This window comes from Tinamus guttatus, unplaced genomic scaffold, assembly GCF_059628265.1.
Source record: "Tinamus guttatus ecotype Peru unplaced genomic scaffold, ASM5962826v1 Tinamus_guttatus_pri_ptg000639l, whole genome shotgun sequence".
Taxonomy (NCBI): Eukaryota; Metazoa; Chordata; class Aves; order Tinamiformes; family Tinamidae; genus Tinamus; species Tinamus guttatus.
The window spans coordinates 4,407,129-4,427,311 of NW_028289173.1; the positions used below are offsets into that span (position 1 = coordinate 4,407,129).

A 20,183-nucleotide genomic window follows, 5' to 3' on the forward strand; every position below is an offset into this window, starting at 1 on the left:
ACAGGAGAAGAGATGGATGAAAGGGGATCTCACTACTGTCTTCAAATCTCTAATTGGAGAAGAGAGGGGATAGGTAGAAGCAGATTTGTCTTGGACATGTAGAGCAAAAGGGCAAGTCGCAACAGTTAAAGGTTACAGCATTGGAAAATCTTACTAGATATATAGAAAACATTTTTCACAGAGAAGGTGGGAACACTTGTTTAGCTACTCATATAGACTCTAAAAACCTTCATCCTTGGGATTATTCAGAGTGCTGCTGGACGAGGCCCTGGACAGCCTTGCCTTAGGCAGTGGATACACCTAGATGACTTTCAGAGGTTCCTCCCTTTCAACCTTAATTGTTTGTGATCCTTAAGGAGGTTACTTGAAAAGACCTACATGGTCTCACGCCTACTCTCTGTGCTTGCTTAACATCCAGCACACAGCACCAGGGACTCCTCTCATATGGGGCCTGGACTAGGGAACGCCGCACCCCCTTGTTTGTCACCATGAGGTATGACAGAGTCCCTCAAATATCCCACAAGTCCTTGGGGATCAGCTGGCAGGCAGGATAAGGCCCTGGGTGGTCTTACTTCACTGGGTCATAAGGAGGCAGCACAGATATCCAGATACCAGATGGACACATGATGCAGGGCAGGCAGTCACTGGTGCTGGTGCAGATAGTCCTTGGACTGTGCCATGTGCGAGGTGATTTGGCAGGGTCCTTCCCTGCAGAGCAGTATGTTTGTGACAAACTGTGTCTAGCACTGCCCATGTCACTGTGCTGCCACTTCACCTCCTTCTATTTACTGCAAGGCTGCCCAGCACATTGGTTTACTTTAACATACCCTCCCAGGAGTTTCCTGTGGACAAGGATAACCCATTGTCTGTGTCTGTTTCTCTGGAGATTCCCATTCATTAATATTTTCTGCCTGGAAATGAACTAACACTGCACTGGACCATAACAAGAATGCACTTGTCCCCTCTCCTCCTCCTGCCTGCCTCGAGTGCTCTCTCTTGACTGTGGCTAAGGAGGATGATCAGGGAAGTTTGTGAGAAAGACCACTGGCATACATGATACATCATATTAATCTTCTCTCTTGTCCAAGCCTCTGGCTCTCAGAGAATAGTGGTAGCGGGGATGCTTCACAGGAGAAGGTGTTCCAGGAGCCAGAGGAGACCACAGCATACACCCTTAGCAAGGGAACAGCATCACTGAATGTCTTGAACATGGTGGAGAGAGTCAGGTACTGGTAACAGGATCTCCTGGCAAACACAGATGGACGCTGATGAACCAGGCCAGTGTTCATCCAGAGAGTCCAGAGACAGAGCGGGAAATAAGGATACAACATGGTTCATTCCAGAGATGGGGTGGAAAAGGACTGGAGACAGGCACACCTAGTTCAGGCAGTGACTGAAATGGAGCCCCTGTGCAGTGGGTAGAAGGTGTGGGTGAGTGTCCCAGGTGAAACTGGTCATGGTCTACTGATGCCATCAGGGCACTGACACTGGCTATTTTCAGTTCTGGGACTTCCATAAACAACTGCATTTTCTGTATATTTATTACATGTCAGAGGGCCTTGTAGTGCATTTATGCAGCTGTTTATTATGGAAGCAGGTAAGAAAGACACTCAGACTCTGAAAGGTATTGATTAAAATGCCATTTATTGGCAATGACATGAAAAAAAAGAAGGGATAGCACAGGCAGTTTTAAGTCCCTTCAAATGCTGGGAGCTCCAACTTGTGAAGCATCAGACATCAGGCATGGCATGCTGCATAGATAACATCTGTGAAGAGGTTCATTGGCATTGTGGTCTTTAAAGCTTTTGCAAAATGTCTAATATTTCTACTGTTAAGAAAACGATGTTTATCTGAAAAGATGATGCTTCACTTCAAGATAAACGCAAGGATATGTTGTTAGTGTGATCACCAGGTGCGGAGTGGGGGCCAGATCCCATATTATTAGCTGGTTGCTGTTGTGTGAAAATCCTCTATGGTGCTCTCTTTTTCCATATGGAAGAGTCTTAGCTTCCTAGCCACAAAAAAAAAAAAAAAAAAAAAAAAAAAAACAGAAAAATGAATCACTGATAAAACAAAAAACTGTTCTGTGTTACATCCTTTTGGGGCTCATGCATTTTTCAAAAAATCAAAACCGCTTTGATTTTCGGTTTCAGAAAACTGCTTTAAAACAGGAAAGCAGAGAGTTTTCAGTCTCATTCAACATGCTGTGATTTTTTCAGATATTTGGGAAATAAGCCATCTTTCCCTTTGGAGTCCAAGATGTCCTCTGAATGCTGCTCCACTGGCAACTATCTGCAAAGTTCTGTTACTTGAAGCGTGTATTAGGTTTGGCTAGAAGACTGTAGGTCTTCTTTAGGGGAAGAATGGAATAACCACGCAGTTGAACTATTTCCCAAACTGCAGATATTTTAGCTCCAATCCTATTCCAAGAGACATAAGAAGCAAGGACATATTATGCCACAAAGTACACTTATTTTTTAACAGTGGGGGTGACAGAGCACTGGAACGGGCTGCCCAGAGAGGTTGTGGAGTCTCCTTCTCTGGAGATTTTCAAAACCCGCTTGGACGCAGTCCTGTGCCACGTGCTTTAGGTGACCCTGCGTGTGCAGGGGGGTTGGACTAGATGATCTCTAGAGGTCCCTTCCAACCCTAAGCATTCTATGATTCTATGATTCCATGACATCATTGGAAGGAGTGTGATCATGTGTGCCAAACCCAATTTCATCCCACAGACCTCTAGCAATACTAAGTATCCAAAGCAACACAGTAAGTAGAGAAAACGGAATGTAGCAATGGACAGCTGACAATATCTCGACACATCAACTTCGCTCATGCTGACAGGGAACAAAAAAGAATATTAGACAGTACCTGCACTCCATTGTTACTTTAAACTTTTACTGGCTCTCAGAGAGATCAGAAGCAGCAGGCTATTTTTGTTGCTCTCATGGCTTCCCTCATCCCTTTGTAGCCCCTTCCCTGCTGCTCTTTACAGTATTGCTTCCTACATAGGGCACATGCACTGCAGCAACTCCCTTACAGCTGGTACTGCTGGCCCAGCAACGCAGAGCAATGCAGCTATAGACACAGGGTTATAGGTGTTATTAAACTTCGTTCAAAATTTACCTCTCATTTGAACTTCTTCAGAGATAGAAAGTTTTCTCATCTACTTCATAAATTGTATGTCTCCATGCCATCTACATTATTATTCATAGAATCATAGAATGCTTAAGGTTGGAAGGGACTCCTAGAGGTCATCTAGTCCAACCCCCTGCACACAGACGGTCACCTAGAGCACGTGGCACAGGAAATTCCCCTGTGGAATTATTAATTTTTTTTAATACAGAGCAGAGACTTGTCATCTTAAAATGCCACTTGACCCTCACCCCAAAATATTTTAATATTTTCCTAAAAAATTGCCGGACGCAGTTTCCAAACACCAGTTTCCAAACTAGTCTACGTTTTCAGCAGATCAGAACCATTCCCCAGCCCCCCCAAAAAAGACTAAATAAAAGAAACCTACATTAAGCTACAAAACAGTTGCCTGTCTTTTGGAAAACTAATAAAAAATATTTAGCACTCCTAGTGACACCTAATGAATAAAAGCCAAATATATTTGTTTCCCAGCAAGGACACTAGGTGGACCCTTAGTCTTGAAAACTTTGTCATGTTTTAGAAAGCCACTTTCCATTTCTGCCTGGATTTTTTCCATTCCTTTGCTTAAAAAAAAAAAAAAAAGAAAAAAAATCTAATAGCAGAAAGATTTAGCAATAGGACATATATTATGTTATAAAATAAAATAAATTGGGTTGTTGGGCTATTGGGCTGTTATGAAACAAATATGCCCATAATCAAGTTGTGTTTTGTTTTTTTTTTTTCTTTTCCCAGAGTGGCAGTTTTGCCATTATGTATGGCCAATACAGAAATGTATTGCCATTACATTTCTTAAGGGGTATGAAAACATTCTCCTTGGCATTAACATCTTAAGCATCATCCAGCATCTCCAGCATCATCATCTTAACTTATGTTTGATCTTGATATTGCAGTTGTTTCAGGCAGCTCCTCCAAAGAGTGCTTTCTCTGAAACTTCTGAAGTTAAATAAGCAGCTACTATAAAATGTGGTTTTGTATGTGTAACCCCAGCATAAGGGAGACAGTTTAAGTGTAATTAAGACTTTAAAAAAAAAGCTTTTTAATAAACTTTTAAGCTACCATGATACATTCCTTAACTTCATCCAGAGAGTAAGCTCTCAGCTGAACTTCAGTTTCATTCTTTGGATTTTAGACAAATTCAACTTTGTCTTTTAATTTTAAATGAGGAAATAGGAAAGAAAGGCTGTCTTAACACCAGCTTTTTACTGTGGAAGGATTTAGAAGCATAGAAACCTAGACTCATACAAATACTTTATGCATGGCAGAATATGATAAAGTAAAAAAAAATAGCAAACACACCTAGGAAGGTGATATGAGGTTTCTTCAGAAGCCATCCATTCATTATTTGTTTCCTCAACTGATCTTGAAGATCTCGAACATAATGTTTCATCATTTTTCTTATGAATTATGAGCTCATTTTAAAAAATTGCAACTTACAACCTCAATCATAATCAAAAGAAATGCTTACCTTATCCGCTTCACCTGGGAAAGTAGTAGTACAGCTTCTCAGATGTATTTAAGACAGACTTGCAGAGCTCCTTGAAATATATCTTGTGTAATTCTGTGACATGCCCCATGCTGTCTGTTCTTTGTTTATCTATGGTTATCTAATAAAATGATGGCTGGATTTTGGGGCCAAACAGGCACTTTTACTTACAATAACTCCAGATGATCAACATGCCTAGCAGTACATTCTAACTTCTATAAGCCACCACAGCATTTGTGCATCAACCACCTGAGGCACATGTTTGAATAACATATAGAGTCTGCAATTTAATGTTGACCAAAAAAAATAAATTCAATCAGTATAGCTGCTTCATAATAACACCTATTTGAAGCATAGCAATGCTCTTAGGTTTTCAAAACTCTTTTGAGTTAAGTATATTGACAAAGGAATTTTTTTATTTTGCCAGTGGATAAAGAAGCTTCTCCTCCAGAATACTGTTAATATATGACCCAGGTTATTGTTGTTGTTATCATTTCTCTTATTATTTGAAAAAATGGAAAATGCAAAGCAAGTTGCATAAGTAACAGTCAGTCCTAGAGTAAATGGAAAATTTGATCAGGGAAATTCTGCAGTTGGGTAATGAGATAAAAGAATCTTTTACAATCTACTTAGCACCTTCAAATCTACCATAAAGCCTAAAGATATTAAGGAAACCTTCCAGAAGTTCAAAAGCATGGGACAGTTAGTAATCAATTGTCTTGTCCAGCATACTCTGTAATGCAATGCAAACACAAAATGGTGTGTTTTGTCACACATTCTTGTTTGACAATGCCTTTTCCCAGGAAAGAGGTCAGCTAAGACTCTGCTGCACTTTGCTCTGGCAGGCACTTCATTGTGAAACTGTCCCTAAATCAACAGACTCTTAGAAACTTGAGCCTTTCCAAAAGGATATAAAGTTCAGGTCAGCTCATAGACCAAAGCCTCCCACCAAACGCAAATGCCTACACAGAACTCAGAATTTGGTTGTCATCTGTGAACTTGCTGTTTTGCCAGCACAAAGGAACATGTTAATTGTTTTGCATGTGTACTTGTGCCTCAGGAAGTTTCCTTTCTGTGAGGGACAGAAGGAGTAACTCAAAGAGAACATGAGAAATCATCATGTGCAGTGTGACTGTCAGTGACTGTTTTGGGGGTTGCCTTCACAGACCTGGGTTCTCTGGCTATCAATGAGTTTTTACTCCCAGCTGTTCCTTGGGATTGTGGCCCTTCCTGATTGCAAACCAAATGAGTTGTCTGATCAAGTTCCTTCAGACTGGAGCACTACACCATCCTGAAGAGATTGAAACTGATGCCTGCAATAATGCCTTAATCTTTCATAGACTGTTAGAAGGGCGTTTGTAGCTCAATGTTGACATAATCAGATTGGCTTTTTCCAGTGATAATGAAAGGTATAGGTGGATCCTATGATGGCCTTGGTCACAAGTCTCACACCTACATGGACTCACACCTATTCTCTGTGTTTGCACACAGCACCAGTGGCTGCTGCCATATTGGGTCTGGACCAGGGCACACAGCAGCCACTTAGTTGGTCACCATGACAGGTGAGGTATGACAGAGTCCCTTGGACATTCCTCAAGTACCTGAGGTCAGCTGGCAGGCAGAATGTGGCCCTGGGTGGTTTTACTTCACTGGGCCAGAAGGAAGTAGCACAGATGACCAGGCCCTTATGCCAGATGCATATACACTGCGCGTCAGCTGGCCAGCTGTGCTAGGGCAGCTAGTCCTTGGGCTGTGCCATGCAGGATGTGAGTTAGCAGGGTGTCTTCGCACAGAGCATTCAGTTCCTTCATGTGCCCAGTGCTGTTCAACTTGTTCATCAATTACTTGGACAAGGGGACAGAGTGCACCCTGAGCAAGTCTGCAGATGATACAAAACTGAGTGGAGTGGCTGGCACTCCAGAGGCCTCTGTGGCCATCAGAGGGACTAGACAGGATGGAGAGTTGGGCAGAGAGGAATCTCATGAGGTTCAACAAGGACAAGTGTAGGGTCCTGCACCTGGGGAGGAATAACCCCAGGTACCAGAACAGATTAGGGTTTGACCTGCTGGTTGACCTTGTGGCCAAGAAGACCAATGGGATCCTGGCCTGCATCAGGAGGAGTGTTGCCAGCAAGTCAAGGGAGGCGATCCTCCCTCTCTACTCAGCTTTGGTGAGGCCGCACCTGGAGTATTGTGGGCAGTTCTGGGCTTCCCAGTACAAGAGGGACATTGAGCTCCTAGAGAGGGTCCAGCGTAGAGCAACAAAGATGATTAAGGTATTGGAGCACCTATCTTATGAGGAAAGACTAAATGAGCTGGGCCTGTTTAGCCTAGAGACGAGATGATTGAGAAGAGATCTGATCAACATGTACAAGTACCTCAGGGGAGAATGTAGGGAGGATGGGGCCAAACTTTTCTCTGTGGTGGCTGGTGACAGGACAAGGGGTAATGGGTACAAGTTGAAACACAGAAAGTTTCATCTCCATGTGAAGAAGAAGTTCTTTCCCATGAGGGTGAGAGAGCCCTGGAGCAGGCTGCCCAGAGAGGTTGTGGAGTCTCCTTCTCTGGAGATCTTCAAAACCCGCTTGGATGCCACCCTGTGCCATGGTGCTCTAGGTGTCCCTGCTTGAGCAGGGGGGTTGGACTAGATGATCTCTAGAGGTCCCTTCCAACTGCAACCATTCTGTGATACTGATGAACCACTGGAGATCTTTTCATTCTTTCTGGAGATGCGTTAGCTGTCTGGAAGGCCGGAAGCTTCAGATTTTCTGTTGCATGTCATATCCTACCTGTCAAGCCTTCTGCCTGATGCTGCAAAGCAGGCTAGCAAAGAAACATGTGGCCATTTCTCTAGAAAATAAACTGGCAAAATGTCAAGTCACCTTTGTCAATAAGGAGGCTTTCAATATCTGCTCAGACTGTGCCTCCATTCTTGCCACATGTCCTGCGCCTGCACATATTGCTCTTGCTCAGCAGATGAGGCATGAGAATAGCTTAACCATAACATCCCATCTCTCTGGGGCACAGGAAGAGCTTCTTCTCCCAAATCTCCATGTCATTTTGGAGACAACGGAGGTCACAGCAGCCATACAATATCCCGGTCACTGGTCACATTGCCTTTTACATAGTGAAAAGTTTTCCTCTGCATTAAATTTCATTAAATTGCATTAAATTTCTTACATGGTCTTTGATGGCCTGGGCATGAGTGAGTCAAGACCCAGATATAGGTATTTGTTTACAGGTTTTGTTCAGTATTGCTGAATTTGCACTCTTTCCTGCCTCTTGTTTTCCTTTGTGAGAAAGAAGAAACTTTGTTCTTGCCCGTAAGCAATATGGTTCCTTCACTTTTTACCCATTTCTTTATTTCATTCTTCATGGTCCAGACCTTTCAGGACTTGCCATGTGATCAATAATCACAGAAAGGCTAGTTTTCAACAAAATCCTTCTTAATTCTTCTAATTATTTAAATATGTTGGCTTTTAAATTTAGTAGAACTGGATTAACAGCTTTTCCATATAAATCACCTATAGTAAATCTTAAAATTTTACTTCTCTTGGAATTGTTCGTATCACTGCTTTTATTTTTAAGAAAAAAAAAGAAGCAAAGCGTATTTTTTTGTACTTGTTTTTGCCACTGAAAAGCAACTGGGTTTATATCATGAATACCCTGATGATATGCAAATAGTTTGAATGCCAGATCTACAATGCTAAGTCTTTTATTCCTCAGATCTGCTCCTGTACACCACACTATGGACTTACATGGAGATAGTTAATAATAACAACAGATTTCCTTCTCTCAAGAATATGGATGGGAAATCCTTAATTGAGTAGTTGTCAACCTACTCTTTCCCTGAGCTTTTGAACTTTTGAAAAGGTGAAGTGAGTCATTGAAGGGTTTGAATTCTCTGCTTCTGAAAAAAATATATATTTTTTTTTATTTCTTGGAAGTTATATGGTTTTCAGGCACAATCTGAAATGAGAAAGTTGCTGGAATTTTTGTTCCTTGAACAGAAACTGCCAGGCACTCTTCAACACTCACTGGAATTGTATTGAAAAGTACATAGGAATAAATCAAGATTCTATTAGGCTATTTCTTGGTAATCTGATACAAAGAAAGAAACCAAACTCAAGATGCAGATTTTTTCAGGATTATATTTTAAAATGAGCAGTTGCAATATGTTCATGAAAACTTAAGAAATATCATTCCTAGATGCTTCATTCATTCTAATACGGAATTGAATGTGGCTTTGCTATGGAGACTTCCCAAGTGGGCATTTATTTAGATCAGGCTTTCAACATGGAGAACAGATGGAAGAGATGAGGTTATGCTACCATACTAGAGGAAGGAGGGTCTGTTTCTGTGGAGAGAAAAACATTATTTCCATCTGTCTGTCTTTTTAAGGGGAAAAATATCTGCCAAAGAAGATGATGCCATTGGTTGGGTTGTGTTTGATCAAGAAGATAAATGGGTGGCTGACCCTTAATTCCTCAGATACAGGAGACTGTTTGATGTCTTCCACATCCTCAGTTGAGCCTGCCACCTCGACACCTGCCTCATTGACTTCCATGGATGCCCCATGGAAAACCTTAGATATCTTCAGATTCTCTGCTTCAGATATGCCAGACAAATTGGCCAAAGGGCCAAACACGTCAGTCATGCCCAAAGACATTAAGACAGATGTGAGATTATATTTTTCCTCAATCTTCATGCGAGGGAAGCACACTTGCACTATCTTCTTTTCCATCAAGTCAGGACTGGTCCACTCAGTTATTTTTTCAAAGCTGATTGTGCTCTCCAGCTGCAGAGAGATGCAGGGATATGAAATCTCTCCTATCATTCATTTTTAGCAAGGCTACTCAAAGAAAGAAAAAGGAGGAAAAAGGAAAGGGAAAGGGGAAGGGAAAAGGGAAGCAAAAAGGGAAGGAGAAGGGGAAGGAGAAGGGGAAGGAGAAGGGGGGGGAAAAATAACAAAATGGTCTGCCGTGTCAAGCTAAACTGTTGTGTCATGTGACGCAGCACAGCAGTTTGTGTGGCTTGCAAATTAGTCAAATGGTGAAAGAGATTACAAACAATGCAATGAGAATTTACATACAGTTTAATACCAAACAAATGCAAACACTTCTATGTCTTTAATAACTCTTGTAAAAATAATTTCAGTCACTTACTGAAATAAGAATAATGAATTGCTAAAAGTAGGTGGCATCTTTTTTTACTCTTTCTTGAATATAGAAATATAATTGGATATCATCATGATGACTTAAAATCATTGATATTGGAATTCTGATTTTGTTTCCTTTTTTTTTCAGAATTCCTGGACTTAATCCATTCCATTGAATCTGACTTAAAGCAGTTTTGCTATTTTCTTTTGTTTTCTTTACTGTTCTTATCTTCAGTCCTTGCATGTTCATGAATTCTTGCAAACACTCTTGCTGTTGACATTCATCCCATTAGCCTCAAATTTCTTGCTCTTTGCCTGACATGGATCTTACAGGTATCTTCCAGGCATTTCGTTTATATCTCATGTAACTTCTGAATTTTAGACCGCTTTAAATGATAGTGATCAGTTATTTTATCTTGTTGAGTTTCATCATTTGAAAATGGAGATTCTTTTATTAAAGACATATTTTAACTAACTTTGCATCACTTTTCATTTTATCCATTAATGTAATCAGAAATATTTTGAAAGTGCATTTATAGCATTTTATTAGTGTTTTGTGAAAACATCTACCAGTGATTCTTGCAAAGAATGCCTGGCTGTCATCAGTATTTGTTTATTGGAGAAATACCCTAACAATTAAAAAAAATGTTTGCAAACATGCCTATCTGGTCTTCTGAATGGCTACAGCAGCCTTGAGACTTGCTTTTATTAAGCTGAGGCAAGGGATTCCTCTGAGCATCCAGTCTCTGCCTGAGCCAAGTCACAGCTGGGAGCCTGCTGTGCATCGCACCCAGCCAGCACTGCCGGCATCATCTAAAGAAGCTGGCTGGGAGTGGACAGTGGACAGTGAAAGGTCCCGCAGCAGTCAAGACTCTCTGAACTGATAACTCTGCTTCTTGCCCTGCAAGACCCTTACCTGCTCCAGTCTGGAGACATCCTCAGGCAGCAGCACCACCATGCTCAGCTCTTCACTGGCGTAAGGAAGCTCCAGGATTTTTATTTTCTCAGCAGCCACCACTGCCATTTTGAATGTACCATTCTGACACATCATTTGCACAGGTTTGCTTTCTTTCTAAAAAAAAAAAAACAGAAATGTGAAAAGTTGTGACTGGGGAGAAATGTTTCTTTAGCCAGGTGATGCACAAGCCTTTGAAAGGGTCTGGACTTGATTGTCAGGCAAGGTGCCATGCATCTCCGTGTTCCTCTCTCGCCTGCTGCTGTGGTCAGGAAGTCTGGATAGACACAGCTGTTACAGACACTCCTTGGGCTTAGGCTCAGGTGGTAACAGCCTGGGGTCCAGGGTGATGACCACAATGACATGGATGTGCAACACCTGGCCTGCTTGCTGTGATCATCAACAGCCTGTCCTCCTACCCAGAAGTTGTGTCCATGCACCCCTACCTCTGTCACTCTGAAGAGGACTTCCTTGGTGTGGTCTTTCCTAAATGCTTTCTTCCACATCCCTTTGAAGTTAACAGCACTTACAAGTAGCAGCGCAGTATCGAGGTCAATAGAGCTTGGTTCAAGGAAGTCTTGGATCTGTCCTTTAAGCGAGAAGAAGCAGGGTAGCATGTTGTAAGTTACATCTTTGGCATGTGCAAATGCCTGCAATGAGGGGCACAGGGAGGGTTTTGGGGGTGGGAGTTGTGTTTTCCTGTGGAGCTTTGTTTTCATTGCCTTACTGTCACATCTAAGAGATCTATCAATGTGGTGTTGCTTGACTTGCCTTCCTGATCCTCAGGAGGCTGTACATAGATAATCAGGTTCCTGAGAATAATTTAGCATAGAATGGTTAATTCTGTGCATCTGGTTAGACATTTTGAAAAGTGGCAGGCCAATTGAAAGGAATAGATTCAGCTTGAGCTATGGTTCAAGCTAGTTGCTAGAAAAAAAAAAGATTTATATAGGGAAGAAGGAATAGGAGATAGAAACACATCTGCTGTCTCCAGCTATCCTATTTTTTCGCACTTCACTCATGTTTTTCGTTACATTTAAGTGCTAATAAATTATCACAAATTATCACTAGCTACTGAATCATTCTTTTCCCCACATCAGCCTAGTGTGTGCAATACTTCATGTCCCAGAAGCCTTCTACATCCAGTATATGTATGTAAAGTGATTCCATTGGTTTAGAACCTGGACTAACTGCATGAGTTAAGCTCTCTAGTCACAAAAATGTGTGCTGTGCATATCCTGTCACCTCTGCCTTTGCCAAATACATTCAGAAACCCAGTGTTACTGCCATACAGGTACAAAAAATAATCCATTTCTATGGGAAATATCCTGTAAAGGAGATGAGAGGAATAAATTTATTCTCTGATTTTTAGTTCACCTTGAAGTTGCTCAGTACGGTGACAATAGTAACAAAGTCTTGCCTGACCTTACCATTTGTCTTATTTTCCACCCAGGAATTAATAAGCTGTCTGACTTCATCTGATGATTCTTTGAAGTTGATCATTTCCAGACCAGTTCTGTACAGTTTCTTAACACATTTTAGGTATATCTGTAAAGACAGCAATTGCAGCCATTAAAGCAGCCAGTCTTTAAAACATTATTAAGGTGAAATAAATGTTTATAAAAGAGCCTTCATTTGTGTGGTAACGTCACATTCGCCTTGTTCTCTGTTCCTCACTTACTAGAGCAAACTCATAAAGCTGGAGTAGCAAAAAATATTCTTACTCCTCACATTTTCACATCTAACATTTACTTACTCGACCAGTTAAGAGTGTATGTTCGAGATGTTGAAATATTTTCTTGAATAAAGTACAATCCAAAAACATAAAACATTGGTCCAGATCCATTGAAGAGTTTTCTTATCATTACATCTACTCTTTCTTTTAAAATATTTTTCCTTATAAACTTCAAAATAAGTTGCTTTGATTTAGAGTATTTGTATATTTTGTTGTGAAAATGGCAAGTGAAATATTTTGAGTCTTTCAAAAGCTGTTTTTGAAAGTGAGTTTTAAAGTCAAGAAATGAGCTGAAGTAATATTATAGACTATAAAAAGAATATAAATATATATGCACACATATATACATATATATATATATAATGACGAAGAGACTTTTGTGGGTTAGGGGAAATACTGTATACCCAAATAATTTCATTTATTAACCCACTCATTTTTTAAATAGGCCCATCATTTTGCCTGGAATTGGTTTCCATTCAAGCTGTTTTCTAGGCTGTGCCAAAAAGCCATGGAATGCTACCTCAGTGAAGAGTATTTGGTTAATGGATTCCCTTGCTTAGGCAATGCTACCGGTTTATACTGAACTTAGTGAGAAATCACTGAAACTTAGCAAGAAATCATGGTGCAACTCACCGGTAGGATTGGACATGTCTTTTCAGCATAGAGTCTGTTGGCAATGTGAAGCGAATAATTGCCTTCCGGTGCAGTGATATCAGAGAGAAGTTCTTTAAACAGTATTTGGATATTCACAGACTTGCCACACTGAGTTATTAATGAGAAGATAAGAAGGTACACAGTGTTAGCTTATTTTACTAGGAAGAGAGCTATTTTTAAGGGAGAAATAAAATGGGAAAAGAACACTGCTTAGTTATTTGCAAAATAACTATATTTGTATACTTTATACTATAGTATAAAAGCTCCATGGAGCATATGATCCATTTAACTCATTGTATGTGGTGACACTTTCTAGGTGATAGCCAGCAGGAAGCCTCAGTGATGAAACAAAAGCTATATGGCACAGGAGCAAGGTTCTGACTGAAGAACAAGTCAGGTCTAAATGATTGAAACTGGTGAGTGCTTCTAGATGGAGTCGCTACTATTTTGCTTCTGTATGCGTTTTCTTGAATGTTTGAATGTTGCAGATATGAGACTAGTGCTTAGATGTTAGGAGAGTCAAGAATCTTTCCATAAAATGATGGAAACCAAATCAACTGTTTAATGCCCCAAGAATAGTGTTCTACGTGATGCAAGTTACCTAAGGAAAAGTTACACTTCTAATTACAAACTGAGACCACATTTTTTGAGGAGAATTGTGTTGAACTGCTCTTTTCTAGGTGACTACCAGCCATTATAACCTCTAGCTGATGTTACCTTTAGTTTAGCTTTTCTTGTTCTTAAAAAAAAAGTCCGTGTTTTTTGTGTAAGTCCCACTTCGCATTTGAGGATCCCAAGCAGGTGGGAATGTAAGAGGGTGTGTGGTTCTGTTCTCCTAGAGAGAGTAGATGAATGCAGAGTACAGCATGCATGTGGTGCCAAGAAATTGGGACCCTTTATGGTGCTCTTCCAGTAGCAGTGGGAAGTGGATCTTGGGAAAGGCCCTGTGGCTTTTTGATAAGTGCAGTTACTGTCCAGTCACTGACTTTTCTGGGGATTTTCTTCACAGCATCTTCTTGCCCCAGTTTGGAGCCTCAGCTGCAATCTGGCCCTTGCTCCAAAGTCTCTTTCACTCGCTGTCCCCTAGCATCACTAACAGATGTGCAAGTGCATTTTTACCCAGGAAGGCATCCATTTGCCCAAAGCATCTGTCCCTGTCTTACCACTTGTTCTGGTGCAGCCTATGTTTTTCGAACAAAAATTGTCTCTGTCTTTTGTCTCTGTTTTTTGAACAAATTTGAGTTTTCCTCTTACATTAACTGAGAACATTAGCAAAAGTATGGGAAAGGGTCAGCCCAACCTAAAGCACAGTCAAAACAACTTTTATTTCAAATGAAATGAAACAACCAAAAAAAAAAAGGAAGAGAAATAAACATACCTTAGATTTCTGCACTTTGCTGGGAATAGTTCCTCCAAGTCCTGCAATTTCATCAAAATGAAGAACCTACCATTGAAAGCAGCAATAGAATGTGGAAATTACTGAGACTTAATGATGTTTGTATTGAAAATATTGTCTCAGCATAACCAAGTCTGATTAACCCACAGATTAACTAAAAAATCGCATGCAAACTTCAAATCAATTCTACCTCATGTGCCACCAAAAATTTGAGAATATGATGCTCTGCTTAGATCCCTGCTTTCCAGGTTCCTCCTCCAGTAACTAGTATGCATTATACCCACACTGCATTCTGTTTATAACAGAATGTTTTCTTGTTTTCTGAATGTTCCACTGTATATTGCAAGTTGTCTATTAAACCTGGAAGGGATCAGTCTGAGAGAGAATGTTAGCTGCAGTATGAGACCTGCCTTAAACACGTTCTTCAGGAGTCCCTTTTACTAATGCAAACCAAAGACCATTCTTGTCCTGCATGGTGAAAGACAATGGCATATTGCATTTTCCAGGTGCAAACTTCATGGCTGAATTTCATTCTTCTTCTAGGTAAGTTTGAATCCATTGACAAATGGGGCTCTCAGCTTGAGAAAGTCACCTCAGCTGAGGTGAACAGGATCATAAACAGAACAACAACAACAACAAAACACCTTGTATCCTTTTATGTAGCTTACCTTCTCCATCTGAGATTCAGTGTTACCTCTTGCTCCCATATAGACCATAGACAGGGCTGACATGAGGCTCAGGGGGGCAAAGAAAATGTTCTGCTTGGCATGGTGGATTTTCAGTTCTTTGAACACATCAAAGCAAAATTCTGCATTTGCTGCACTGATGGAGCCCATTGTAAAATCTGTATTGGCTAGAGTAAACAGAAATGACTGTGTAGTGGTGATATGTATCATTTACTGTATGAAATAATCTTAACAACCCAGAAACTGTTATTTCAGTGCTTTTTCTGTGATACTGAAGCAAAGGACTACAAATTCTGTGATCGCAAGAAATCTTAAAACCTCTGACCTATTTCTATCCAAATGTGTTTTCCTTCATCAAGATACCAGCTTATTATCAAGAAGCAAGCTTGATTTGCCTTTTAGGAAATAGATAATTTCATCCGTGCTTCACTGTAATAAAAAATAGCAACGGATAGATGAAATTCCCCATGATATTCAGGGGATGTTTGAGACAATGTAAACTTCGTATTTCATTTCTCTTTTAGGCTCTGAGTCTTTCATTAAAGTGTAGCCAGTTTCATATATTCTTAGTGTGCTTCTTGCTGCTTTTTAGTACAAGTAAATATAAATGTGAAGATTACTTTCCTGTAATTTGGAGGAATAATAAGAATATATTTCTCTGTAAATCTGGCTGGTTTCTTAGATGCTGAATTGAAGATTTATTGAGCATTTTGTTTGTTCCTTTGCTTACTAGCTTGTTTGCTTATTTTCCCTGTGTTCCTGTTTCCCGCCCTAAATGTCCAATGTGTGCGAATGAATGTGGCACCTTGTTGGTATTCACTGAATCCTGCAGTCATTTACTTTCTCGAATATAAGACCAAATAAACTGCATGTTGTTCTTTTGTCTGTAAAATAATAGTTAAAGTCAGAGGAATAGCATATTTAGGATTTGGAATGGATGTGTTCCCTTGTGTGACCTGAGAAGTGTCTGGCATTAATGACTGTGAAACCACAGTCATTTACAGTGAACTGTGAGATTTTTCCTCTCCTGTGTTCTCTAGAGATTTAGCATAGAGAGACAGAACCATTTTTTGATTTCCAAAAGAATTATTAAAATGATAAAAGAACTGTTTTAATGTGACACCAGATTTTCAAGAAGAGGTAAGAAACTCAAAGCTATGATATTCAAAGACTCAGATTTTGCACATCCTAAAATATTTGACAGTCAAACAGTATAAAACACATTGATAAAATCAGTTAAAATTACTGTCTGTCCTGGTGTTTGTACATATTTTTCTTATACTTACCATAAAATTCTTAGAATAATAACTTTTTTCCATATTAAAGAATACAATAAATAATTAGATATTGTATTTTACTTGGAAGAAAACTTACTTACCCCACAAACTTCAAAGAGGCAGGTAATATTCAAGCTTGCTAGCTGAAACTAAACAGGTCTTTTCAGCTCCTGTTGATATATATTGCACCATTTGGGACACTCCCACTGTAAACCAGAGATTCATCAACTCTATGTTTTTTAATTTATCACCCTTTGAAAGAATGAGTAGATGAGCATTAGACTGATACTTTATTTTCAGCTACTCAATCTCTATTTATTGAGGTAACATCTAATGAAATATTCAAAGATTTACTGTATCTTATAATATGGTATCAAGACAATGGTATACAAATCTGCTGCAGAGCTGTTCTGCTGAATTCATTCATGTGGTTTGGCTTTACAGGCAACTAGAACCAAATGAATAATGAATGCAAAAAAATGTAAGGAAAAAAAAGTTTCATTACAAAGATATTTAATAAGATGTAATTTTTAAAAAAATAGTATGTTTCTTATAAGCCTTGCTGTTGCATCGTGTCAAGTGATTTTCACAGTCTATAAATCTTGAAATGTGAGGAGAAATAATATCGGATGATAGTCAATGACAGCCCATCATTAATAGGTATCTACAGTTACAGCTGAGGATAGGTAGTCTCTCCTTATAAAGGAGCTACAAGAAAGTACATCAGATTACTAAGATTTTATTCTCTTCCTAGCTATTTCTCCTGTTCTCACCTGTGAGGCACTATGTATGAGAAGCACACAGAAAGTAATTTAACACAGTAGTCCCACCAAGGATGGAGGGAAAAGTGGACACTGGGGTACTTGCTGGATATCTAATATGAATGCAACAACTCATTACAGTATCCATACTGTAATGGGAAGTGCCTCACAGACAGCAACAATTTGATGTTGAAGAGCTGCAGATCCAAGCAGAACTAGCTTGCAAGATGGCAGTTCTACTCAAAAAAAAAAAAAAAAAAAAGAAATGGGCTTTGTTTCATACAAAAAAAAAAATTCCACTTAATTTTGGAAAGAAAAAATTAGGACTGAAATTTATTTTGCTCTGCCCAAGTGCAGAACTGAGTTCCTGGAGTCTGAGGACTGAAGTCTTGTTGAATATCTATCACAGAATGTCTATATTTTTACCTAGATAATACCAAAGCTTTTTGCCTACTTTATCAGGCGTAATCTGAGGTTCCACAAGTGTGGGTCAGGGGAGGAAGTCTAAGGAATAAACACATTTTACTAACACATCATTTTAAAGAAAACATTCAGAGCATCAATGTTGAGATGAAGTAGATAATGGAGGATGACATTGGCCAAGGAAGGAACAGAATATTTGCTGCTTTGTTGTTATACTCTAGAGTTTTCAGAAATGAATTTTAACCAGCCAATAGCATCTAAAGAATAATTGAATGATTGAAAGTGAACTTTTAATTTGCGTTTGCCACAGGTCACAGTAACAAAGCTTGTAGTATATACACAGACCATTCTCATATATTTTTTATATTTAACTTTTTATTATGGCAGGTGAATAAGGTACAGAATCTGTCTGAAGCAGCATTCATGGTCTGTTAGACAATCATAATGCACAATATCAAATATAATTCAAATTTACAAAGCTATTACTCTCTACTAAATAATAGACTTGATGAGCAACAAAGAAACAAATCTGCCATCTGTAAAGGCTACAGGGATGAATAACAGAAATTCCAAGTACATGTTCTACTATTTGCATGTACAATTTGTACATATGAAGTCACAAAACATACAGCAGTGGTTACACTCTCTGGTGAGGGGGAAATGGGCTACCTTATCATTTGCAGTGTATTTTGTTCTGCTGAAACACAGGAGTATATGTGCAGAGCCTGGTGACTGCTTGCAGCTTACCAACTCAGAATGGGCTTTCCACTTGAGAATGTTACAGCAGTCATGAGGGTGTATGTTGTCTAAAGACGGTAAGTGCTTTTCATCACAGCTTGTCTAGTGTTCCTTTTTGGTAATCTGGGCTGCTTTATCCTGAAATGCCTGTATACCAATGCACGAAGCATGGGGAATAAGCAGGATGAACTGGAGATCTGTGTGCAGTCCCAGTGACATGATCTCATTGCAATCACAGAGACATGGTGGGATAGCTCACACGACTGGAGCGCTGCCATGGAAGGCTATGTGCTCTTTAGGAAGGACAGGCTGGGAAGGTGAGGTGGTGGAGTTGCTCTTTATGTGAGAGAGCAGCTGGAATGCATGGAGCTCAACCTGGGAGTGGATGATGAGTGAGTTGAGAGCTTGTGGGCAAGGGTTAAAGGGCAGGCTAATGTGGGAGACACTGTGGTGGGTGTCTTGTACAGAACCACATCCAGGCAGGTTTTAAATTATCTCCAGAGAAGGAGACTCCACAACCTCTCTGGACAGCCCGTGCCAGTGCTCAGTCACCCTCACAGTTAAGACGTTTTTCCTCATATTCAGGCGGAACTTTCTATGCTTCCATTTGTGACCATTGCCCCTTGTCCTATCACTGCTCACCATTGAAAATAGCCTGATCCCATCCTCTTGCTACATTCTTTTGAGATATTTGTACATGCTGGTATGATCCCCTTTCAGTCTTCTCCAGGCTGAAGAGGCCTAGCTCTCTCAGCCTTTCCTCATAGGAGAGATGCTCCAGTCCTCTAATCATCTTTGTAGATCTTTGCTGGATTCTATCCAGTCTCTCCTGTACTGGGAATCCCAACACTGGTCACAGCACTTTGCATCTAGCCCCACCAGGGCTGGGTAGAGCGGGAGAAATCACATTCCTTCACCTTCTGGCAATGCTCTTCCTAACTGCACCCCAGATGCCATTGGCCTTCTTGTCCAGAAAGGAACATTGCTTGTTTGACCTCTCCACCAGGGCTCACAGGCCTTTCTCCACAGAACTGCTCTCCAGCAGGTCAGCCCCTAGCTGCATGGCGTTCCTGCTCACTAGCTACAGGACTCTGTTCTTACTTTAATTGAACTGCATGAGGTTCCCGCAGAGGACAACATACAGAGAAAATGTCCCTCTCTTCAAAAGCCTTGCGTTCTACAGATATGTTTACAGAAAACTTGCCCATTTTTCCAAAGGACACTGCCGTATCAGCTAAGGTTGGCCTCACTCGTCCTCTTTTTTTTTTTCAGTGATCCATAGAAAATCTGGTCCCTACCTCATGCTGCTTCAGCAAGGCATAAGCAGCATAGACAACATTACAGACCCTAGTCATAAGAAGACAAAGAAAAAAAAGTGCAGAATGGAAGAATGAAAGGTATGCGAATAGGAGCAGCGGGGTGCATCAGCACCAAGCCGCATTAGTGTTTAATCTGCTACTACAACAGGAGAAAGGAAATGTTTTTCAGGCAATGCATCATGTATTTCTCTTTCAGGACTTCTGGCAATTTTGAATCAAAACGAATATAATGAATTGGAAATTATAATCCTGGAGAATAATGAATTATGTGTTTCAGGCACAGCTATGTGTGCTAGAGCCATAATTTCTCTCAAATTTCCTTCTTCTGTATAAAAACTTGTTAAGAGGATGTCCAAGCTACCTAATATTTACAAAGAGTGAATATATACTATACTCTTCATGTACTATATATATATATATATATATATGTATATTCTCTATACTAC

At 40.0% G+C, this 20,183-nt stretch overlaps 1 protein-coding gene across 4 annotated transcripts; it reads right to left on the reverse strand.

Moving 5' to 3' along the window:
• Positions 1-9,031: 9,031 nt before the first annotated feature.
• On the reverse strand, positions 9,032-15,396 carry LOC104570173 (ovalbumin-related protein X). 4 transcript variants are annotated; one of them, XM_088535649.1, is made up of 7 exons: positions 15,202-15,396; positions 14,516-14,581; positions 13,117-13,245; positions 12,179-12,296; positions 11,195-11,337; positions 10,710-10,865; positions 9,032-9,433 (listed from the first exon to the last, which is right to left on the reverse strand). In XM_088535649.1, exons 1-7 carry the CDS (start codon positions 15,367-15,369, stop codon positions 9,032-9,034), a joined length of 1,182 nt encoding a protein of 393 aa, XP_088391775.1. In that variant the 5' UTR covers positions 15,370-15,396. The 4 variants fall into 4 exon arrangements, with proteins under 4 accessions (XP_088391775.1, XP_010215472.2, XP_088391774.1 ...); XM_010217170.2 differs by having other exon boundaries at positions 14,531-14,581; positions 15,202-15,369; XM_088535648.1 differs by having other exon boundaries at positions 11,195-11,332; positions 12,174-12,296; positions 14,531-14,581; positions 15,202-15,369.
• Between the last annotated feature and the right edge of the window lie 4,787 nt (positions 15,397-20,183).

Coding starts and splice junctions, on each gene's coding strand:
- LOC104570173 (XM_088535649.1), bottom strand. CDS start 15,369: ATGGGCTCCATCAGTGCAGCAAATGCAGAATTTTGCTTTGATGTGTTC. Junction 10,866..11,194: donor TCCTCTTCAGAGTGACAGAG/GTAGGGGTGCAT, acceptor TTTTTTTTTTAG/AAAGAAAGCAAACCTGTGCA. Junction 9,434..10,709: donor ATGTCTCCAGACTGGAGCAG/GTAAGGGTCTTG, acceptor ATCTCTCTGCAG/CTGGAGAGCACAATCAGCTT.